Raw genomic sequence first — 19,836 nt, forward strand, 5'->3', positions numbered from 1 at the left:
CTCCTTTCCCAATTTTGAACCAATCAGTTGTTCCATATCCAGTTCTAACTGTAGCTTCTTGTCCCACATAGAGATTTCTCAGGAGACAGATGAGGTGATCAGGCACTCCCATTTCTTTAAGAACTTGCCATAGTTTGCTGTGGTCGACACAGTCAAAGGCTTTTGCATAGTCAATGAAGCAGAAGTAGATGTCTTTCTGGAACTCTCTAGCTTTCTCCATAATCCAGCGCATGTTTGCAATTTGGTCTCTGGTTCCTCTGCCCCTTCGAAATCCAGCTTGCACTTCTGGGAGTTCTCGGTCCACATACTGCTTAAGCCTGCCTTGTAGAATTTTAAGCATAACCTTGCTAGCGTGTGAAATGAGTGCAATTGTGTGGTAGTTTGAGCATTCTTTGGCACTGCCCTTCTTTGGGATTGGGATGTAGACTGATCTTCTCCAATCCTCTGGCCACTGCTGAGTTTTCCAAATTTGCTGGCATATTGAGTGTAGCACCTTAACAGCATCATCTTTTAAAATTTTAAATAGTTCAGCTGGAATATCATCACTTCCACTGGCCTTGTTATTAGCAGTGCTTTCTAAGGCCCATTTGACTTCATTCTCCAGGATGTCTGGCTCAAGGTCAGCAATCACACTACCTGGGGTATACGAGACATCCATTTCTTTCTGGTATAGTTCCTCTGTGTATTCTTGCCACCTCTTCTTGATGTCTTCTGCTTCTGTAAGGTCGTTTCCACTTTTGTCTTTTATTATGGCAATCTTTGTACGAAATGTTCTAAATATATCATTGTGTAATCTGTGCTTCGATGCAAATAAGCCTTGGGAAGGTTTGCGGATTGATATACCATGTCACCTAAGACCACTTCTACCTGCCCCATTCATTTTCAAACTAAAGTTTTAGTTAAATAATTATTCTTTTTAAAAAGCCCTTCATGTCTTCATGTACTTCAGTATAACTACTTACCTAATTGTCTCACTAATATCCATGTTCCTGCTGGAATATGTTTGCCAAGTGGGTTGCTGGTCAAAATAGTGTAACAAAATCAGTGGAGAGGTGTGGTAACCATAGTACTAAACCAAGTGCATTAGGGCTTGTAGCTCAGTGGTGGAGCATCTACTTCCATGCAGAAAGTCCCAGGTTTAATCTCTGACATCCCTGTTAGGATTCATTCCCCGTGTTGTAGTCATGGGATTGGTTTTATCACATGACGGTGTATGTTTTCATTCCACATTGTGGGAAGTGACGGAGATATGATGTTTTTATTACTGTGTTTCTGTGATGTAGGATTTTTGTCTTTTGTTCTTTCTCTTTGCTGTCTGATGCTGAAGAGGAAGGAGCTGAGTTATGATGCTCTAAGTGTATATATGTAAATAAACGTAGTTTAGCCAGATTGCTGGGCTACTGAGTCTGAACGCTGACTGCCTATACTCTGCTGATCCTGAAGTGTGCTGATGCCTCTTGGTATCAGTCGCTGTGATGTTCGGGCTGGAGAAAGCTTTTGAATCTCCCGAACGCCCGACCAGAAGGGAGAGAACATGTCAGTCGGGCATGTGTCTCTGCTGGACTCCTACTCATGTGTAGGACCTTCTGACAATCCCCAGGTAGGGCTGGAGAAACCCTGGAGAGTCATTGTCAGTCATTGTAGAAGGCTGGACTAGATAGTCCAATGGCAGCTTCCTATTCTTTAAGTTGAAGGTACTTCTTGTTCTAGATCTCAAAAAATGGGAAGGGACTGCTATTATCACATAGTAAGACTTTTTCCTGGAGCAAGATTAACCCTACAATTTCCCACTGTTTTGGAACAGAGTTATTTTTTGCTATGGCAAATAAGCCCTAATTGCTAAGTATGCATTTCATATCCTCCCACCCGTTGCCCCGCTCTGCCAATCCGTTCCTTATTTTAGTGACTCAAAGTGTCAACAATAGTGGCTATAAGGAATCAGGCTTTTATAACTACACAGCAAGAACTCCCCAACTTCTTTAAATGTCACTTTAGGTGGTTTAGGCAAAGAAACATCACCCACTTTGTGGTTGAAATGTGGTGTTTCAGACGTTCTATTTTTTATTTTTTTTATTTCACAGGAAAAGTTTTTCAAAGCTAAGAAGTTGCATATTAATAGCTGGCAATGACCACAGTGAGCTCAGCCTTTTCCATTGGCTGAAAACCAAATACTAGCCTTCATTTTTGCCAGGGAGCAGCAGCTTCTCAAAAAGTTTCAGTTCCAAGACCTTTTTCTCTTACAGAAGATTTGGATGAATAGCAAATATCTGATAAAATGGCAGGCCAGCAGCTTGAAGGGCATTGTACTCGGGAGGGGAAGAGAGATTTTTCAGTTTGTCAGCCATATCTTGCTGCAGGGCACCCTTTTGACCTGGGATAGTCATTGTGATGTCCTCCATACATTGTTTAAAAGCCTGAATGTCTGGGGCTCAGGATCTGCCGCTGAGGGTCTCCCTATGTATGCCAAAATCCAAAAGTCAGTGTTGATTTGGATACCTATGAGACCAGAACTAGAGCAATGATAACCACATAAGAAGAGCCCTTCAGGGTCTGGCCAAATGATCATCTAGTCCAGCCTTTTTTAACCTGTGGGTCCCCAGATGTTGTTGAACTACAACTCCCATCATCCCTAGCTAGCAAGGCCAGAGCTCAGGGATGATGGGACTTGTAGTCCAACAACATCTGGGGACCCGCAGGTTGAGAACCGCTGATCTAGTCCATCATTTCATTCTCACAGTGGCCAACCAGATGCCACTGTGTGTGTGTGTGATTTAAGGTTAGTGAAAATGTTTCCATAGACCTTAACGTTGCTGTGTTGAGCAAAATGTGGATGTAGTTAATATTGTCAAGTTGTAATACTTTAGCTATATCTTGTGAATTGCCTTGCGGTACTCCTCAAACTGTACTCCACTCTTGGCCCCACCCTTACCTTTTCCTTTCTCCTTTTTTCTGTTATTAACGATGTCTGTCCTTTCTTTTTCTCTCACCACCTCCTACTCCCCCCCCCACCTGTTGGTATTTCCTTTTTGTCTCTCTCTCTCTCTCATTTTCCTTTTCCTTTTTGTTCACTTTATTCTGTCTTGTGTCACCTTGTGACTCCCATTCCACAATTCCATGGAAATTATGACAGTCAAATACCAACTCCAAATCAGAGGCTACATCAGTGATGGCCAAACTTGGCCCTTCAGCTGTTTTGGGACTACAACCCCCATCATCCCTAGCTAACAGGACCAGTTGTCAGGGATGATGGGAATAGTAGTCCCAAAACAGCTGGAGGGCCAAGTTTTGCCATCACTGGGCTACATGCCATCCACCTCAGTTAGTTTTCCACCTTCCAGTTTGAACCCCAGACTTAGGGGTTAGGTTTAGGAGTGTTCCATAATCCCCAGATCAACCTACATGCAAGATTTGTAGTTTTATATAACAGTACAGTCTGCAACAGAATAGTCCATTTCCTTCACAGTACATAAGAACAATTCAGGAACTGGAGGAAGTAACACTGAATCATGTTTTATTTCTCCTCCCAATGGCATGGGAGAAATGAGGTGGAAGTGCTTGAGCCAAATATTTTACTAAGACTCCCGCACATAATGTCAAATCATAGTTTAGCATCATGTGTAAATTAGGTCAGTGTTAAGGTGAACAATTATGCATTCATTTATGATGACAGCCAAAGCTAGTGGGCAAAGCAAAGTAAATGTTTGAAGACCTGTTCTAACTGTGTGTAAATGAACAAGCTTCTCTATTTGCAAGGGATGTTTATTTGTTTCTGTGCTTATAAGACTGAGTAAAGGCTGAGGCTACGTCTCACCTTTGTGCTACTACCAACCAACCTGGCAATTCATAATTAATTACTATAAATGGAATTGATTATAATAGATTATGTACTTCGGTTACCTTTTTGTAACTAGCACTATTATTTAAACATCTGTATGTCACTTCAATTGATAGGAACAAGGGTTGCTCAAAGTATATTAGATATAGGGGGAAGAAAAACGACAATAGCCCTTACTGATCTGTTAAAAAGAAACAAAACCAATGTTTTATGAACAGCTGTGACCAAATATTTTGATTGGTCAGATGCAGAGTCCTATTCCTTGCGTATGCATTTCATATGGTAAGACAGAACTGGATCAATCTGTCTGGTTCGGAATGAGATGATTTTGACTATAGCAAAAGCATGACTTTAGCTTCACTCACTTGGCACCTTCTCCTGGGATGATCTGACTGCCCTTTTGGGTTTCACTGTTTTATGATTCTGCTGCAAGGCAAATTCAGCTAATGAATCAGGAGCATGTGTTTCTCTGTGTTTTGGGAAGAATAAAAACTTAATTCATTAAGTGGCTCAGACCAAAAGCCACCCAAAACCTTGGCACAGCTGCTGCCCACAGATAAAAATAAGTTGTACCAGAAATGGGAAGCATAGCTTAACTTGTATGTGTTGTGTTTTATTTGTTTCATTTATTTATTTATTGAATTTAGAAACTTTCCACCACTCATCACTTTTCATTATTGACTACCAGGAGCCCCCCCCCCATTCCTGTTTACCCAGGCATTTGATGGTTAAAAGATACTGTTCCAGGCAACATTGAAATAATTGGTTGAGAGCATGTGATTGTTTTTAACTGTTTCTGGAATATTTTAATGATATTGATGTGTTTGCCACCCTGGGTTCCTTTGGCAGGAAGGGGCGGAATATAAACACAATAAAAAAATTTCAAAAATATTGTGGTGTACAAAAAGAAGTAAAATAAAATGCAAAGCTAAAGCTGTAAGACTATGTTAAACCCATTTGTAAAATTCCCAAGAGCAATACCTACCAATTCTACCCTGAAAAAGCCTAGTTGGATAAAACAGTGCTGTATTTGTGTGAGCAGGCACACGTGCACAAATGCACACATGCACGTAGAAACATTTTATTCACAAACTACATGCAGGAGCTCTCTAAAGGCTTTTTCTGTACATAGTTGCTACACGGGTCATAATCTTGTTTATATCACTGTGTTGATGTCCCGCATCTCTAATTTTAAGTGACATTGGCTCTGATAATCCAAATAGTGTCCCTGTTTTCCATCAATCACATGCAAACCTTTTCACTGGAAAAAATACAGCCATTAGTAAACAAGGGAAGGTCTGTCAGCATAAGTACTTAATTGCATGGGAACCAAGCAAAATTTACTGAATTGCCATATAACATCAGAGATGCATTCCTTTTGAAAGTGGACTCACTTTACACGACTTAATTCCACATGTAAACCACTACTGGCATATTTTAGGTTAGTTACACAGCCCTGAGAAAGTTACAGTAAACCTTCCTTGTCTTTTAAGGTGCCCCATGACTTTATTCAGAAAAAAAAAATAAGATATCATCCTCCACGATCCCCCTCCAATGTTCTAATGTTGCATGAAATTCATTAGAGCCATGGGAATATAGTATTTATGCTGTTACTGTCATGTAAGAGGTGGATCCTAAGCTCTGAAGCAAGGTTTTTCTTTTCTGTGCAATCCCTTTTTTCATTTAAAAAAATAGTCAGTGGTTGATTTCTATAAGGCAGCAATCTCAGGGAAGGACTGTACAATGTGTGTTGTTATGGGATTACATCAGACTTTTTCTTTGTCTTTATGCAATGTACACTTTGAATCTTCTATTTTGAAGCATAAAACCAACACTGACTACAGGGGTTTCTTAACCCTTTTACCTGTTTTTCTACCTTTTGATGGAAACAAGGTGTACTTATGGGGAGGGGGAGAATGTTGAATGGGGTGTGTGTGCATTTGTGGAAAGGTTAAGAAACTAAGGTTAACGTATTGCATAATGTGAATAAGAGCCTGGAAAAAAATAAGCATGGAACTACATGTAGTATGTGGAATTTCTCTAAGCAGAAGACTGGTAGTGATGGTAAGAAACCATCCTTGCCAGACTTGATAACTGGGCTCAAAACCCAGTTTCTTTTTCCCATATGCTCAGCACCTGCCTCCCTCTTCCTACCACCAAACTCTCTACTTTCCTTGGGGAGCAGCGTTAGGGGAATGAATGATGGAGAAGAAATATCCCCACTTCCTGGTACAATGTTATGGCTGCAAGCCAAACACAAGCAGTGCTGGGAAACAGCATTTCCATGTGCTTCTTTTGTCTGGCATGCAGCCATAGCATCATACTGGGCATTAGACAGGAAAAGGGTACAGAAACCTTTCTCTGTTCTCCTGCTCTCATAGAAGTAAGTGGAGATATGGGAGGGAGGGGAAAGGAGGCAGGTTAAGAGGGCTGAAGGTCTTTGTTTAAGATTTAATCTGACTCGAAAGATCTCTCAGGCCTACAACAAGAGCATCATATTTGAGGTGAACATTATGCGCCGAAAAATACCATCGCTAGTTCACAGTGTTTGTAGCATCTATTATTCATTGCAATTAAGGCAGTGTGGTAAGTTTTTAAGAAGTTTCCACATTATGGGTAGCACAGACAATAAAAGGTGTCCCAACCCTGTCTTGCCGTTCTCATCAAATACTAAGATATATTCAAATAAAATACTAAAATATATGTAGCTTTAGCACAATATTACGTAATTAAACACCAGCTATATAAGTGATCCTTTAGCCATGCACCAAGAAAGCGTATATCCCAAGATATATTGAAAGTGATGAATCAGATCTGTCTTTGCTAACCTAGTGCCCTCCAGATATTTTGGACTCCAACTGCAGTCAGTCTGAGCCAGCACAGCTGAGCTGGCTGCACCTGATGGGGGTTGTAGCCCAAAACATGTGGGTGACACCAGTCTGGCAAAGTCTGTCTTGGTTGTGTATCAGATCAAGCCATTCACTTCATATATTGTGTAAAGTGCATTGAAGAATATTCTTCCCTCTTACAGGTTGGGAACATACCTAGGTTTTAATTGTGATCTTATACTTCAATGAGAATTTTGTGCAGTGAATCTGTGCAGCGCCCCTTTAAATGCAGTGTGACTGTGTGTGTTCCCTGTACATTGGTTTTCATTTTCTGACCTTTTTGTTTGTTTTGCCAGAAGGCACCTGCCGCTTTGGAAAGCTAGATGCCAATTAGTTGTTCACCTTGTTTTCACTTACAATGGTCCTTTTTCCCCATCACTATCTTATCATTGTGGGATCTAACTTGGTTTGTCTGTTAATCTTGCCAAAGGAGAGGGGAGTTGTGATGCACACAAGTCGGAGCTTACAGCCATTCATTTACTGCTTCGGGTATCTTCTTCCCCTTCCTCTGTTAGGAATGAAAGCCCTTCTTTAGAACTGGTGCCAGAGATGCCAGGGTGCCATGCTGCTTTTGTATACCTTTGTCTCATTTTCCGATAAGATGCTGGTGGTTCTGTGAATGCATTTGCTTGAAAGGTTGAGGCCACCATCCCCTAGGCAGCTGACTGTTGCATCGCTTTGTAGCTGAAGTAACAAGTATCCCTTGTTCTGTAACTCATGTTTATCTGTGGCAGCCTCCAGGCTATGGTAGCTTGCATTGTGATTTTACTGTGTATTGCAAACCAAGCAGAATCTGTGCTAGGCTGGCACTTGAATGGAACAAATTTAGAGCATGGTGATGATGTGCTGCTTTCCTCCTCACAAGGAGCCTTTTAAAAAGTTAACACTAAAAGAAGATCCACTAAGGCATATGGGGTGCTAAAGGCTGTTCTGAAAGCAAAGCCTTTATTCCTTGATCCTAAGTCGCAAGGGAACCATGTACATTTCCTGAGGGTGTTTTTAAAAATGGCAACCTGCCTAGATTAGAAACTTGCCTGGACCAAATGTTCACTTCATTTGGCTTGTTAGCTATACAGTGATACCTCAGGTTACATACGCTTCAGGTTACATATGCTTCAGGTTACAGATTCCGCTAACCCAGAAATAGTGCTTCAGGTTAAGAACTTTGCTTCAGGATGAGAACAGAAATCGTGCTCTGGCGGCGTGGCAGCAGCAGGAGGCCCCATTAACTAAAGTGGTGCTTCAGGTTAAGAACAGTTTCAGGTTAAGTACGGACCTCCGGAACGAATTAAGTACTTAACCAGAGGTACCACTGTAACCGTTGCAGATCTTCTGCATCTGCATTGTTCAGCCATCACATATGTGGACTGCTTCAGAAAACTTGCTTTAATTCCCTCCCCACAAGGAAATAATTGCCAATTTCTATGGTTTCAAAGGATGGGGAATTGTCAAGTAGTGTCTGTTGAAGGTTTTAAAAAGTATGAGATAGGACATAAGAGTGCTTCCGATTCCAGGAGAAAGAAAAGCAGAAAATTCCCCCAATAATGCAGTTTTTTTATTACCACAGGTCAAATTTCCAGCTGAAATCACTTTCTAGTGGTAAATTTGGAAATTAATTTGCAGTTGGAAAAATATTGTAAGATGTTGTAATATAATGCTGCTTTTTCTTCTCCAAGTATTTCACGCTATGCTCTGGTTTTCACGATGTAGCAAGCCAAACCATGGCTTACTGGGACTGCACAAAAGTTTGCTCTTGGCTACAGCTTGTGTTGAAGAAAGAGCTTAACCACAAGCCTGAGTTCAGATGACATGTGGCATGGGAATAAAAAAGAGCAGGGTGGAGCAAAGTCCCTGCAATCTCCTCTAATATAAGTTATCTTTAAGAGGTGTATAAGATAGGGTAGTTGCTTACATATTTCTAGATCAGTGAGGGAAACTGAAGTACAGGAATAGTGGGTTGAGTTAATAAGGCCACTAGAAGTACTCATGTCAGTCTGAGCTAGAACTGCTAGTGCTCATAACTGCACTGCTACTCTAGTGTACAAAGCTGCAAAATATGTGGTAGAATGGATGCTGACTTACAACATGTAGTTGTCCAAAGGTCTGAAGTTATTGGGTGCAAGGTTCTCAGATAATCAACCAAGTAACAGGAGTTATTTGATGTTATTCATACATCATATACAAGATGTGTTAAACAAAGAGAGTGAAAGTTTGATTGTTAACCTTTTCAAGTATGGCAAATATTATTGTTGCTCAGTACAGTACTGGGGACATTTAGCAACCCCATCTATTAAGAACAATGGCTATTTAAACAGTTAGAAACTGCACATATGGATAAGTTGAGATGGTATACAGATGAAATTGACAAGTTATAAAGTGTATCCCCTCCCCACGAAAGGTAGCCTTTTACTTTGTATTGAAATACTCTTTTGGGGGGTTAAGAGGGTGCATATCTCTGTAGTTAGAAAAAACATAACTGTTGTCTGTAAATGTTCATTATTATAATAAACCATATTGACGGCATATGACTGTAGAATGCCTTTAGCCTTAGAAACACACTTAGGTAGTTAAGGAGGATCTGTGGAAATATTTAGGTAAGAAATTAGAGGGTTGGAAGGGTTTGTTGCAAACCTGTTACTTTTACCAAATGGGTATATTTCCTGGTATATGTTGTTCTGTGTAAGATTAACTGACTTTGTTTTTCTTAACTTAGATCTGAAGAAAACTCTTGCCGTCCTCCTAGACAACATCCTGCAACGCATTGGGAAGCTTGAGTCTAAAGTGGAGAACCTTGTAATCAATGGCACAGGTGCAAACTCCACAAATAGTACCTCCACTGCTACTCCCAGTTCAGGAGCAGCTGAAAAACTCAATGTTGCAGGTGGGTGTGAAAGTTGTTGTGCCTTTTTTTAAATTCTGTTTTACAGAATCAAATATCCAAGAAGGTATGAATTGATCCTTCTGTTTTTTTAAACTGCAATGGACTTCAGTCTTTGGTGTCAAATCTTAACTGAAGGAAAGTGCACCTCTTGTCTGATCCTAATGTACTTTTGTATACGACTTAGGCTGCAGTCATACTAGTGATTAAGTCCTAGTAGTCTCAATGGAACTCCTAGTCTGAGTAAACAGGCTTGAACCCTCTAATGAATAATGCTTAGCATTTATCTTCATTCATGGGCTCAGGGTCTTCCCATACATTTTAGTTAGTTGTTTGTTTTATTATTTATATGCTGCCCATCTGACTGGGCTGCTCCAGCCACTCTGGACAGCTTCCTACAAAATATTAAAACACAAAAAAACACAAAAGCTTCAAACATTAAAGGGCTGCCTTCAGATGTCTTGTAAAAGTCAGATAGATGTTTATTTCCTTGCTACCCGATGGGAGGGCGATCCACAGGGCGGGCACAACTACTGAGAAGTTAGGTTTCATGGGTATGCATTAGTTAAAGCTATGATTCTTGCATAACCAACATTAAGTGAACTGGTTTAGTGAGATCAATGAGTTTTAACTAATGCTGGTGCCTGTGACTTAAAAGTTATCTAATCTGCAAACATGCTTTGCTAAAGAAGGTTAATGCAAGGAAGCCGGTTGATCAGTGATCAACCATGTAAAATAAAGCAGCCCACCTGCAACATAACAGTTTATTGTGATGTTATGTAATCCCTTTGTTTAAGTAACTTGAAAAGGTATGCAATTATATAGCTTTTGTATTCTGTATTGATAATAAAACCAGATCAGAGAATCCACCTATTTTTTTTAAAAAAAAAACCTTAATCATTTTTGTTTCTCTTGGCAAGCATCAGGCACACAATTATGTGTCTGTCTTTTATATCTAGTGTAGAATTCAGATTTAAGTTGATGCCATTATTTTACCACTTTCTGGTGCAGGGCAATAATATAAATAACATGTCAGTAAAGGGAATTTGTTTTTAAAAGATTGCGCATAACAGATGTGATACAGATCAATTTGAGCAATTGTGAGTGGTTTTTTTACCCCCTTGGAGGAATGTTTAAGCTTCAGAGAACACGGGAAATGTGATAAGGGTGTTTTTGCTTCTTTATAAAAGATCTGCTACGTGACACTTAGACCACATTTTTATTTTTGTAGTTGTGTCTATGATTACCACACACGGTGTGATAAAAAAGTTACTAAAAGTATTTAAAGTTTTAAGAAGAGTGCTATCTAGAAGATGCATAATTTGTTGAACAATAAGTAGCAGGCTTATAAGACACTCAAATCTTAGAGTTACCCAAGGGAAGCAACTTAACGAGAGAAAACGTTCCAAAACGTTCAGAAACCAAAGCTCCTACAGCCAGTCGGAACCTGCGGAAGCCCCATCAGACATTCGACTTCCAAAAATAGTTCGCAGACCAGAACAGTCACTTCCAGGTCTGCGGCGTTTGGGAGCCAAAACGTTCGAGAACTAAGCTGTTCAAAAACCGAGATACAGCTGTACAAATAATGCTACATTATTTGGAGCCAAAATTTTATTTCTTGTTTCTTTTTTTGGCACCTTGACCTTGTAATGCATTAGGTCTTATGTATACTAAGAGACACTTTTATAGAGCCAAGTTTAAAACATAGGTCTTGACTCTTTCCCCTTAAAAAGCAATGTTCTTCTTTTTGCATGATGTGTCACATGAGCTGCCTGTTTCAACAACATGCTGTAGTTTCCTCTAAGCTCTTTAGCTTGTTATGTCTGTCTGTTGTCCCACCGGCGTATGACACTATGAATTTCTATTCATGTTATGTATTTCACGCTTCATAGAACTTTGAAGAAGCATTAGCTTTGCAGTGCTTCTTCAAAAATGAAACTCATTAGAAACAGCTAAATCATCCCATTTTATGAAATCAGAACCAAAGTATAATGGCTTGTGGAAGACTGGGAACTGGGGGGTTTATGCTTATAGTGAGATTTGATCAGATGTGTTGCATATACTAGTCAAACGCAGTAACATCATACCAACTTAACATTCTGTGATGCAGCAGCAAAAAAGCTAATGCTATTCTAGGCTGCATCATCAGAAGTCTAGTGTCCTGATCAAGTGAAATGATATTCCCAACCTATTCTGCCTTGGTCAGACCACACCTGGAGTACTGTGTCTAGATCTGGGCAGCACAATTTAAGAAGGATATTGACAAGCTGGAACATGTGCACAGGAGGAGGGCAAACAAGATGATAAAAGGTCTGGAAACCAAGCCTCATGATGAACAGTCGAGGGAATTCAATATATTTAGCCTGGTAAAGAGGAGATATGGTAGCCATTTTCAGATATCTAAAGGGCTGTCACATGGAAGATGGAGCAAGCTTGTTTTCTCCTTCTCCAGAGGCTAGGATCTGAACCAATAGCTTCAAGTCACAAGAAAAGAGATTCTGATACCTTCAGGAAGAACTTTCCGACAGTAAGTGCTGTTTGACAGTGGAATGGACTACCTTGGAATGTGGTGGACTCTCCTTCCTTGGAGGTTTTAAGCAGAGGTTAGGAGGCCATCTGTCATGTATGTTCTAGGTGAGATTCCTGTATTGCAGGGGGTTGGACTAGATGACCCTACAATTCTGTGACTGTGTGATCACTTGAAGCATGGAGTTTGTACTGAGAGAACAGGAGGGCAGATCTCTTTCACAAAAGATAAAGGTGTGACCTTGCATGATTGAGTTGCTGTGAAGCTGCACTGCTTCCTGACTCTTCAAAGGTCTGCCATGAGCATATGATTAGAATGTTGCAGTAATATATTTGCTGATCACATCTTTCTTGCTTTTAGTGCACAGAGTACACCAAAATCTTTTTCATTAAAGAAGTGCATGTCAATAACCAACCATTTAAGAAATGGTGGCATTTCAGCTCTGTTTTGAAGTTAATCACATGAGGTCTTTGAAGCATAGGAACTCTGTTAAAACATAGCCCTTTACTATTGATCCCCCAGAAAATCCTTACAATAAGGTTAATTCCGCATTGCCCATTACCCGAATACCTACTAACTGTTGATCTAAGTATGAAGGTGTTATTTACTGCTATGTTGTTTGCTTATACTATTTTGCTCACCTATATTGTTGTTAATTTTCTTATTCATATCCATTTCATTTGGGAGGCTTGCATCCAATAACTTTGGAGGGCAACTGGTTTCAAAGAACACGGAAAATTGCCTGATTGGCTCATGGTGGTGACAGCCCTGTCTGTAACTATTAAAGCTCTTGTGATAAATGTGTATTAGAAAAACTGAAATGTGCTGTAGGTGGTCTGCAGTCAGTATTGGGGATTAACTACTTGACAGTTACTTGAACATTTTAAAAGTTGCATTATTTCAGTCAAGTGTTAATGGAAGGCTGCTAGCTCAGCAGGTATTTTTTGAGAACAGAAGGAATATACTTTTATTTCTTCCCAAAAAGCCATTAATGCTTCTGTTGGCATGGAACTGTGAAGCATTTTACCATCTCATTCAAAAAGAAAAGGTTTTCATAATTCATATCGCTTCTGCCTAAGCCCCTTTTTGTGAGTTGAAGGGAAAAAAATGAGTGTATAAATAAGAAAAGAGGTTATAAAGTAACTATTAATGCTGCCTCAGCTTATATGTGAATTTCATCTTTGGGCACTTGTTCTCAAGACAGAAATAGTTTTGGGTTTGGGAGGAGACAAAACAATAAGAGTTTTGTAGGAACTCTGAAGAGTTGACACATAATATTAATTTTCAAAAGGAAATGGGCATGTCTGCAATAAATGAGTGAAAGCAAATGGAAAAGTCTAATCATAAGTGCAGTCTCTCCTAGTAACACAAAACTAGGATTTTTATTGATTTATTATATTTATAGAACAGCCATGATAAATGCAATGCAGAAGGATCCCAAGATGGGCTCCCACCAGTGAGCTCACTGGATCCAGTCCTGCTTAGCTTGAGCAAGGTGGTTGCCTTCAGACAACATTGAAAGCAGGTTCTCAGAAGAGGGCAGCCAACATGGTGCCCTCCAGCTGTTGTTGGACTACAACTCCCATAATTCCTGATCACTGGCCATGTTGGTTTGGGCTGATGACAGTTGGAGTCCAACAACATGTGGAAGGCATCATGTTGGTTGCTTTAGATGCTGTGGTGGCAGCCAGGTTCCAGACAAACTTTGTTCATTAATGTCCCATGTTTTCCCCACAGTGGATGAGGCAATTGTATTCGAGCACGCCAACAGCTACTGCTTGCCGCAAGCTAATGTATTGGGGCAAACTTGGATGCCACCCTCTCTGCAATAACGAGTTTCAAAATCTTAGTAGTGCAGGGCAGAAATGGAAAAGCTGAGCAAGGACAGCAGCTGACAGCTAAATCCAAGCTGCAGCATCACACGTAAAAAAAATTGGATTTATTTTAAGGAAATTAGAATCAAAGCAGATTCACACATACTGTATACAGTAAAAGAATATATTTCAAAATCTGACCAAGAACCCGGTATCCTGATTGTACATTCTTATAATTCATCCTAGGTTCTTAGGGTGAAGGGTGGGATCATCACCATCACCATAGTAATGATATCTGTCAATTTTGGTTTGCAAGGCTGATTCTGATAAGGATCTTACCTGTGGAGTCAAAAAGGTTCCCTACCCCTGAAGTAAATGGAAGCAGTCAGGGTTTTAAAGAACCATTGTGAGTATAGACCTGGTAGCCAATCCAATAAATGATTACATTTCTGGGATATTATTAGGATGCTGGTCCTACTCGGAGAAGATCCATTGCATTTTAATGGCTATGACTCATTTAGGTCTGTTAACTTTGATGGGTTTACTCTGAGTAGGACTTTGTTAAATGCAACCCCTAGTCTTTGTTTTTTTAAAAAATGACTTACTGTCATTGAACCGAAAGAAGCAGATTGTGATGAAACTACACCCTGTTGTTCCTCATTCCTTGTATTGTATTGCCTACCAGTAACTGGTTTTAGAGAGAACCTACCCTGCACACTGAATTGCTGAAACATGTTGACTACATTTTTCTTTAACATATAAAAGGATACCTATTTGTTTCCTTGCTGGAGTTGTTCCATGGACCTAACATGATGTAGCTTGTGCTCACCTTAAAATATTTGGCTATGGTATTGTATCACAGCCTTGATGTGCCCTTTGTGGGTGGGAAAGTGTACCTTATTAGGCAGGAATCATGAAAAGCTTGTCAAGACGGGAGGATAGAATTGCAAGTTTTGATATGCCCATGTGGATGAATACCCTTCCAACGTATCTTGGAGCTGGCAGGTGCTTCATGCTTTGCTTCCACAAAGTAATGATAAACAATGTGACATCATTATTCCACCTAACCCTATTTATTTTTACCTTTTTTGGTGAGTATATCAAACAAAAGACTACTAATGCAGGAAAACACCCGTCTAATACTTTGGATTGGTTCAGAATTGTGAGGTGCAGGCTTAAAGCATATTTTTCCCTTGTAATGTTTGTCTCCACCCAAATGGTCCAATTGCGGGGTGGGTGGGTGGGTGCGTGCGTGTGCTCATGCAATGATTTTTCTCAGAATGTTGAGAGTAATTCTGTTCATTGCGTTATAGCATTGGATATTACTCAGCAATTTCTGGAGGAACCTGATATTTTCTTTATTTTGAGACCTCTGTGCTCTAGTTAGTATTCCTTTTTCTTCTCTGGTATGTTGATGGTTCCACCCCCCCACCTTATTTGTTAGCTAGTCAAATGATGTATTCTTGGGTACCGTAGGTTGAAGCACCTGCAACTCCATCTCAAATACTAGTTGCATTTGTAATTAGTCAATTATCTTTGACTATAAAGAGAAGGATTTATATTTTTCCTGCTTCATGCATATACAAGACAGTATTGTTTTGTTCAGGAAGTTGCAATACACTTCATGTTCCTAAACAACTGAAGTTTAGTATGTTGTTTTGAATAACTCCTCCTGGTCTTATCTCTTCATGCTGCATCACTGGAAGTGTGTCTTTGGGTTATGTGTTTCTTCTTCATTCCTTATTTCACAGAGAAGGCAACACCTGAATCAGGGGTTTCAATGTGTTTAAATAAATGTAAGATTTCCTAGTTTAGGTGCTAACTTTTTATGCATGTGCGAAAGTGTCTGAGCTCAAAAAGCTGCCCTGATTTTATCAACGCATAGAAGCAAGATCATATAAGGATTGTCTGAATACCCCCCATGTTTGCATACATTTCAGTTCTCCCTGCATTTCCTAAAAACACCTGTTTCTCCCACCTTGTGGTTTCAAAATGCCTACATTGCTTGCTTTGAAAATCACTGTTGTTGTTGTTGTTGTTGTTGTTGTTGTTGCATTTTAAGGGCCAGAGCTCACCACAGTTGCTGACTTTGGTTTCATAGCAAGTTACAGTAAATTTAATGCTGCATAGGAAGCTGAGGAGGAGGAAATATGAGGTAGAATGCCTGTGCCTGCATCTGGTTTCTGATCCTCCAGACCACTGAACCAGAACCAGTGCCTGGCAGACAGCCCCATACGCTACCTGCATCAGAAAGTGAGAAGTAAGCATGGTTCCTATTGCAAAGGATAGTGAAAGTGAATATTTCCTCCTTGAAATTTTGCATCTTCTCCTGCAATCTTCAAGCTACTCTTTTCAGCCAGATCTCTAGGGGGGATGTGTGTGTATGTGTGTGTGTGTGTGAATTATTCTCCCTTGTTGCAGGGTGGGGAGTCCTTCTAGAAATTATAAATAGAAAGGCCATTTTCTATTCAAGCCCATGACAGAAAAATCTATAATGAATCTCTTGCAAACTTCTCTTTGAATTAGCTTGCAGATTGTGTACTGAAGGACAAGTATAGGACTCAGCTAAATTAGTGACCCTACATAGGCTTTTTATGCTTGCTAAAGCCGTAGTCAAAATGTCAGCTGTCCAGCTCAAACTCATCAGATATTGGCTTCAATTATGTTTCTTAATTGTTGGGAATCTGATTGAATTGACACAAATCATTGTTGTTACCAAGACTTGCCTTTTCAGTTCTCCCTCCTGTAGTTCCAAGGACTTTGAGGCAGAGAGGTCAGTGCCCTTCAAGCAAAGCCCCATTTATTGTCCTTGATACACTACCTTCATGATAACTTCCAGCTGAGTCAATATTATTTGCAAACAAGCCTTGACATGTTGTTTTGATACATCTGGTGCTCTGTGTGTGTTATGTTTTATTTAAGCATTCCTGTTATGACCTGAGCTTTATCATAGCATAAAAGCTATGTATGTAAGTACTTAACAGTAGCGTTCTATCTCCTTGTTTTGGTATTAATTTTGTGTACTCTTCTTTTGCTGCCTACACTGTTCTATAGTTTGTATACAATGATATTTTAAATAAAGCTTGAACCATTTTAATATGCTAGGAGATGTGTTGGTTGGAAATGGCTATACTTGTGCCTTGAGGTGATATTCACATGCTAAAGAGTCCCTTCACATTTTATATAGCACAACTCTTCTGAAAGACCCCCCCCCCCCAAGGAGACAATGGGTGCAGAAAACTATTGCTGCTATGCTGCCATTGCCGAAACAAAGTAGGCACACTAATGTGCCATTCTGAAGGTCATAATTGAATCAAGTTTTCCACCACCTATATTTAGTACCAAATCTAAAACACTACAAAAGAACACCTAACATATAAAATGCAGGGCTGGAGAGAGTGTAATTGAGTTACACCGTCACCCAGCTAACCATCACCATGCCTAGATGTTCAGATGAAAATAAATCTTCAGGGCCTTCTGAAAAGACTGCAGTGTAGCGAGGGATTCATCGGTGCAGATTTAGAGTGTGGAACTGCAGGAGTTATTCCATGGAACCCCAGAAATCTAGAGTTGGAAGAGACTCTGAGGGTTATGTAGTCCAACTTCCTGCAACCTGCATTTCCCCATCCAATTTGAAACCATACAGGAGCCTGCTTAGCTTTGCAAATGTGCTAGCAGTTTTATTGCTGCACCACTAGGAGGCAGTCCACTGATTTATTCCTTGTGTTAGTGAACAACATTAGATAACATCCTGGATTAATAATTTGGGGTGGGGGAGCAGGCTGAGTTCTTTGCAGTAGTAGAGGAGAGTGTGGTTGGGTAGTGATTGAATCAACTGCCTGCGTTATTTCTGCATTGCACAGATGGACTATTGTAGGGATGAAGAACCTGTGGCCCACCAGATAAATGTTGGACTCCAGCTTCCATCAGCCTAAGACAGCATGACCAGTGGTCATGGATGATGGGAGATATAGTCCACAACATCTGGGGGGGGGCTGCAGGTTCCTCATCCTTGGTTTACTCATCAGAAGAAGAAGAGTTTGGATTTGATATCCCGCCTTTCACTCCCCTTCAGGAGTCTCAAAGCGGCTAACAATCTCCTTTCCCTTCCTCCCCCACAACAAACACTCTGTGAGGTGAGTGAGGCTGAGAGACTTCAAAGAAGTGTGACTGGCCCAAGGTCACCCAGCAGCTGCATGTGGAGGAGCGGGGACGCGAACCCGGTTCCCCAGATTATGTGACTACCGCTCTTAACCACTACACCACACTGGCTAAACATGTCCATCAGCCACCAGGGGCAGGGCATTTTAATAGGTACATCACACCTGCAAATGTTAGAAACATCTGTGAACCTAAACCTCACAAGGAAATGGGCTGGCTCACCATGACAATGAAATGAAAAAGAACTTCCTACTACCATATCATCAAACTTATGTTTAATCAAGAACATGAGGTCAAGGTATGCAATCTGTGGTCAGGCTGTTAGTCATGGGGCTGTCCCAACATGGGATGGGAAGATCATCAAAAGCCACTAGCCTTTGTCCTCTGCACAAAGTCCCATGTGTATACACAAACTCCTCACACATGACTTTTGGAATCACATGAGGACTGGGTAGAGCCAGATAATAAGGAGAAAGAAATCTCTGGTGTTCAGATCCCAAGGTTCTGACCAACATCCCTTCTCTCTCTTTATTTTCATACCCATAATAATGTGTGCCACTGTAAATGCATGTGCTCCATGCAGTGATAATAGGTAACGCAGCCTTAAAATGAATTAAGCTTGCATCTGTGTTCTGAGGTTTGTCAAACATTTGACTCTCAACTGCTCATTGAATGACTGCTGTACTTCAGTTTAACAAATAGGTTAATTGCATTTCTTCTTAGGAATTTGGCTGTGCTTAATTATAAATGATGAGGAATTATTTCCATTTTTTAATTCTTAACAACCTGTTCTGTTTGAGCACAATTGCTGCACATTCAGTTTTATTCCTACCTGGTTGTATGGCCTGCTTCTAATTCTCCATTCTTGGGGGTCGGGGGAGAAAAGGCAATGCTCATTTTTAGAATTCAGTTGGGATTTGGGTGGTGATCCATCTGCACAGCCAGTTGAGATGAAGTATGAATATGTTATGAAGTGTGCTACAATTATTGAATCATATTGTCTTTCTCTCTCTCTTCTCTCTCTCAGATCTCATTAATGGAGCCCAGGAACAGTGTGAATTGCCTCCCATGGATGGCTTCCCCCACTGTGAGGGCAAAATAAAAGTAAGACTAATTTCCTATTGCATTTATTTGTTGAGTGGGCCAATGGTCTGATTTGATATAAGGCAGCTTCCTAGCCTGAAAAAGCCCCATATATAGAATGGTGTGCAGAACAGATCTTGGTCCACTTACATTGTGTGCACAGTAATAAACCATATATTGATGCCGTGACTAACATTGAGGTTATTCTACATGTTCATGCATGAAATATTAACATGATGTAATAATTAATGGCCACAGCTGACTTTGCTGATCTCAGATGCTGCTTTCTACCAGTTCTACTATATTATATATGTATGGTTGGTATTGTAGTTAGGCTTATAAACCCCATATCTGTTGACTGTATGTGTGTGTTTTTTATCTTCTAGTGGATGAAAGATATGTGGCGATCTGATCCTTGTTACGCAAGTTACGGTGTGGATGGATCCACATGCTCCTTCTTTATTTACCTCAGTGAGGTCAGTAAATTTGTATTGCGACTGATATGTAGAGCTGTTTAAAAATCCCAATGACTGACTGGATTTTAAAATAAAATTTCAAGCAGTAATCGTTTAGCACAATAAAAAATAATTTATGCTAACCACAATTTAACCCCATAGGCCCCATGATAGTGGGGAGAGGCAAAGTGGCTC

The 19,836-nt window shown here is 40.2% G+C and overlaps 1 protein-coding gene across 2 annotated transcripts in view; it reads left to right on the forward strand.

Moving 5' to 3' along the window:
• Positions 1 to 19,836, forward strand: part of MGAT5 (alpha-1,6-mannosylglycoprotein 6-beta-N-acetylglucosaminyltransferase) — a 109,132-nt gene that overhangs the window by 47,497 nt on the left and 41,799 nt on the right. For both annotated transcript variants that reach the window (XM_053405298.1, XM_053405308.1), the window contains exons 3-5: positions 9,437 to 9,604; positions 19,131 to 19,207; positions 19,573 to 19,662. In XM_053405298.1, the coding sequence (XP_053261273.1) occupies positions 9,437 to 9,604; positions 19,131 to 19,207; positions 19,573 to 19,662 (335 nt within the window). The remainder of the gene's footprint in view (positions 1 to 9,436; positions 9,605 to 19,130; positions 19,208 to 19,572; positions 19,663 to 19,836) is intronic.

Source organism: Podarcis raffonei, chromosome 1, assembly GCF_027172205.1.
Source record: "Podarcis raffonei isolate rPodRaf1 chromosome 1, rPodRaf1.pri, whole genome shotgun sequence".
In the NCBI taxonomy this organism is placed as follows: Eukaryota; Metazoa; Chordata; class Lepidosauria; order Squamata; family Lacertidae; genus Podarcis; species Podarcis raffonei.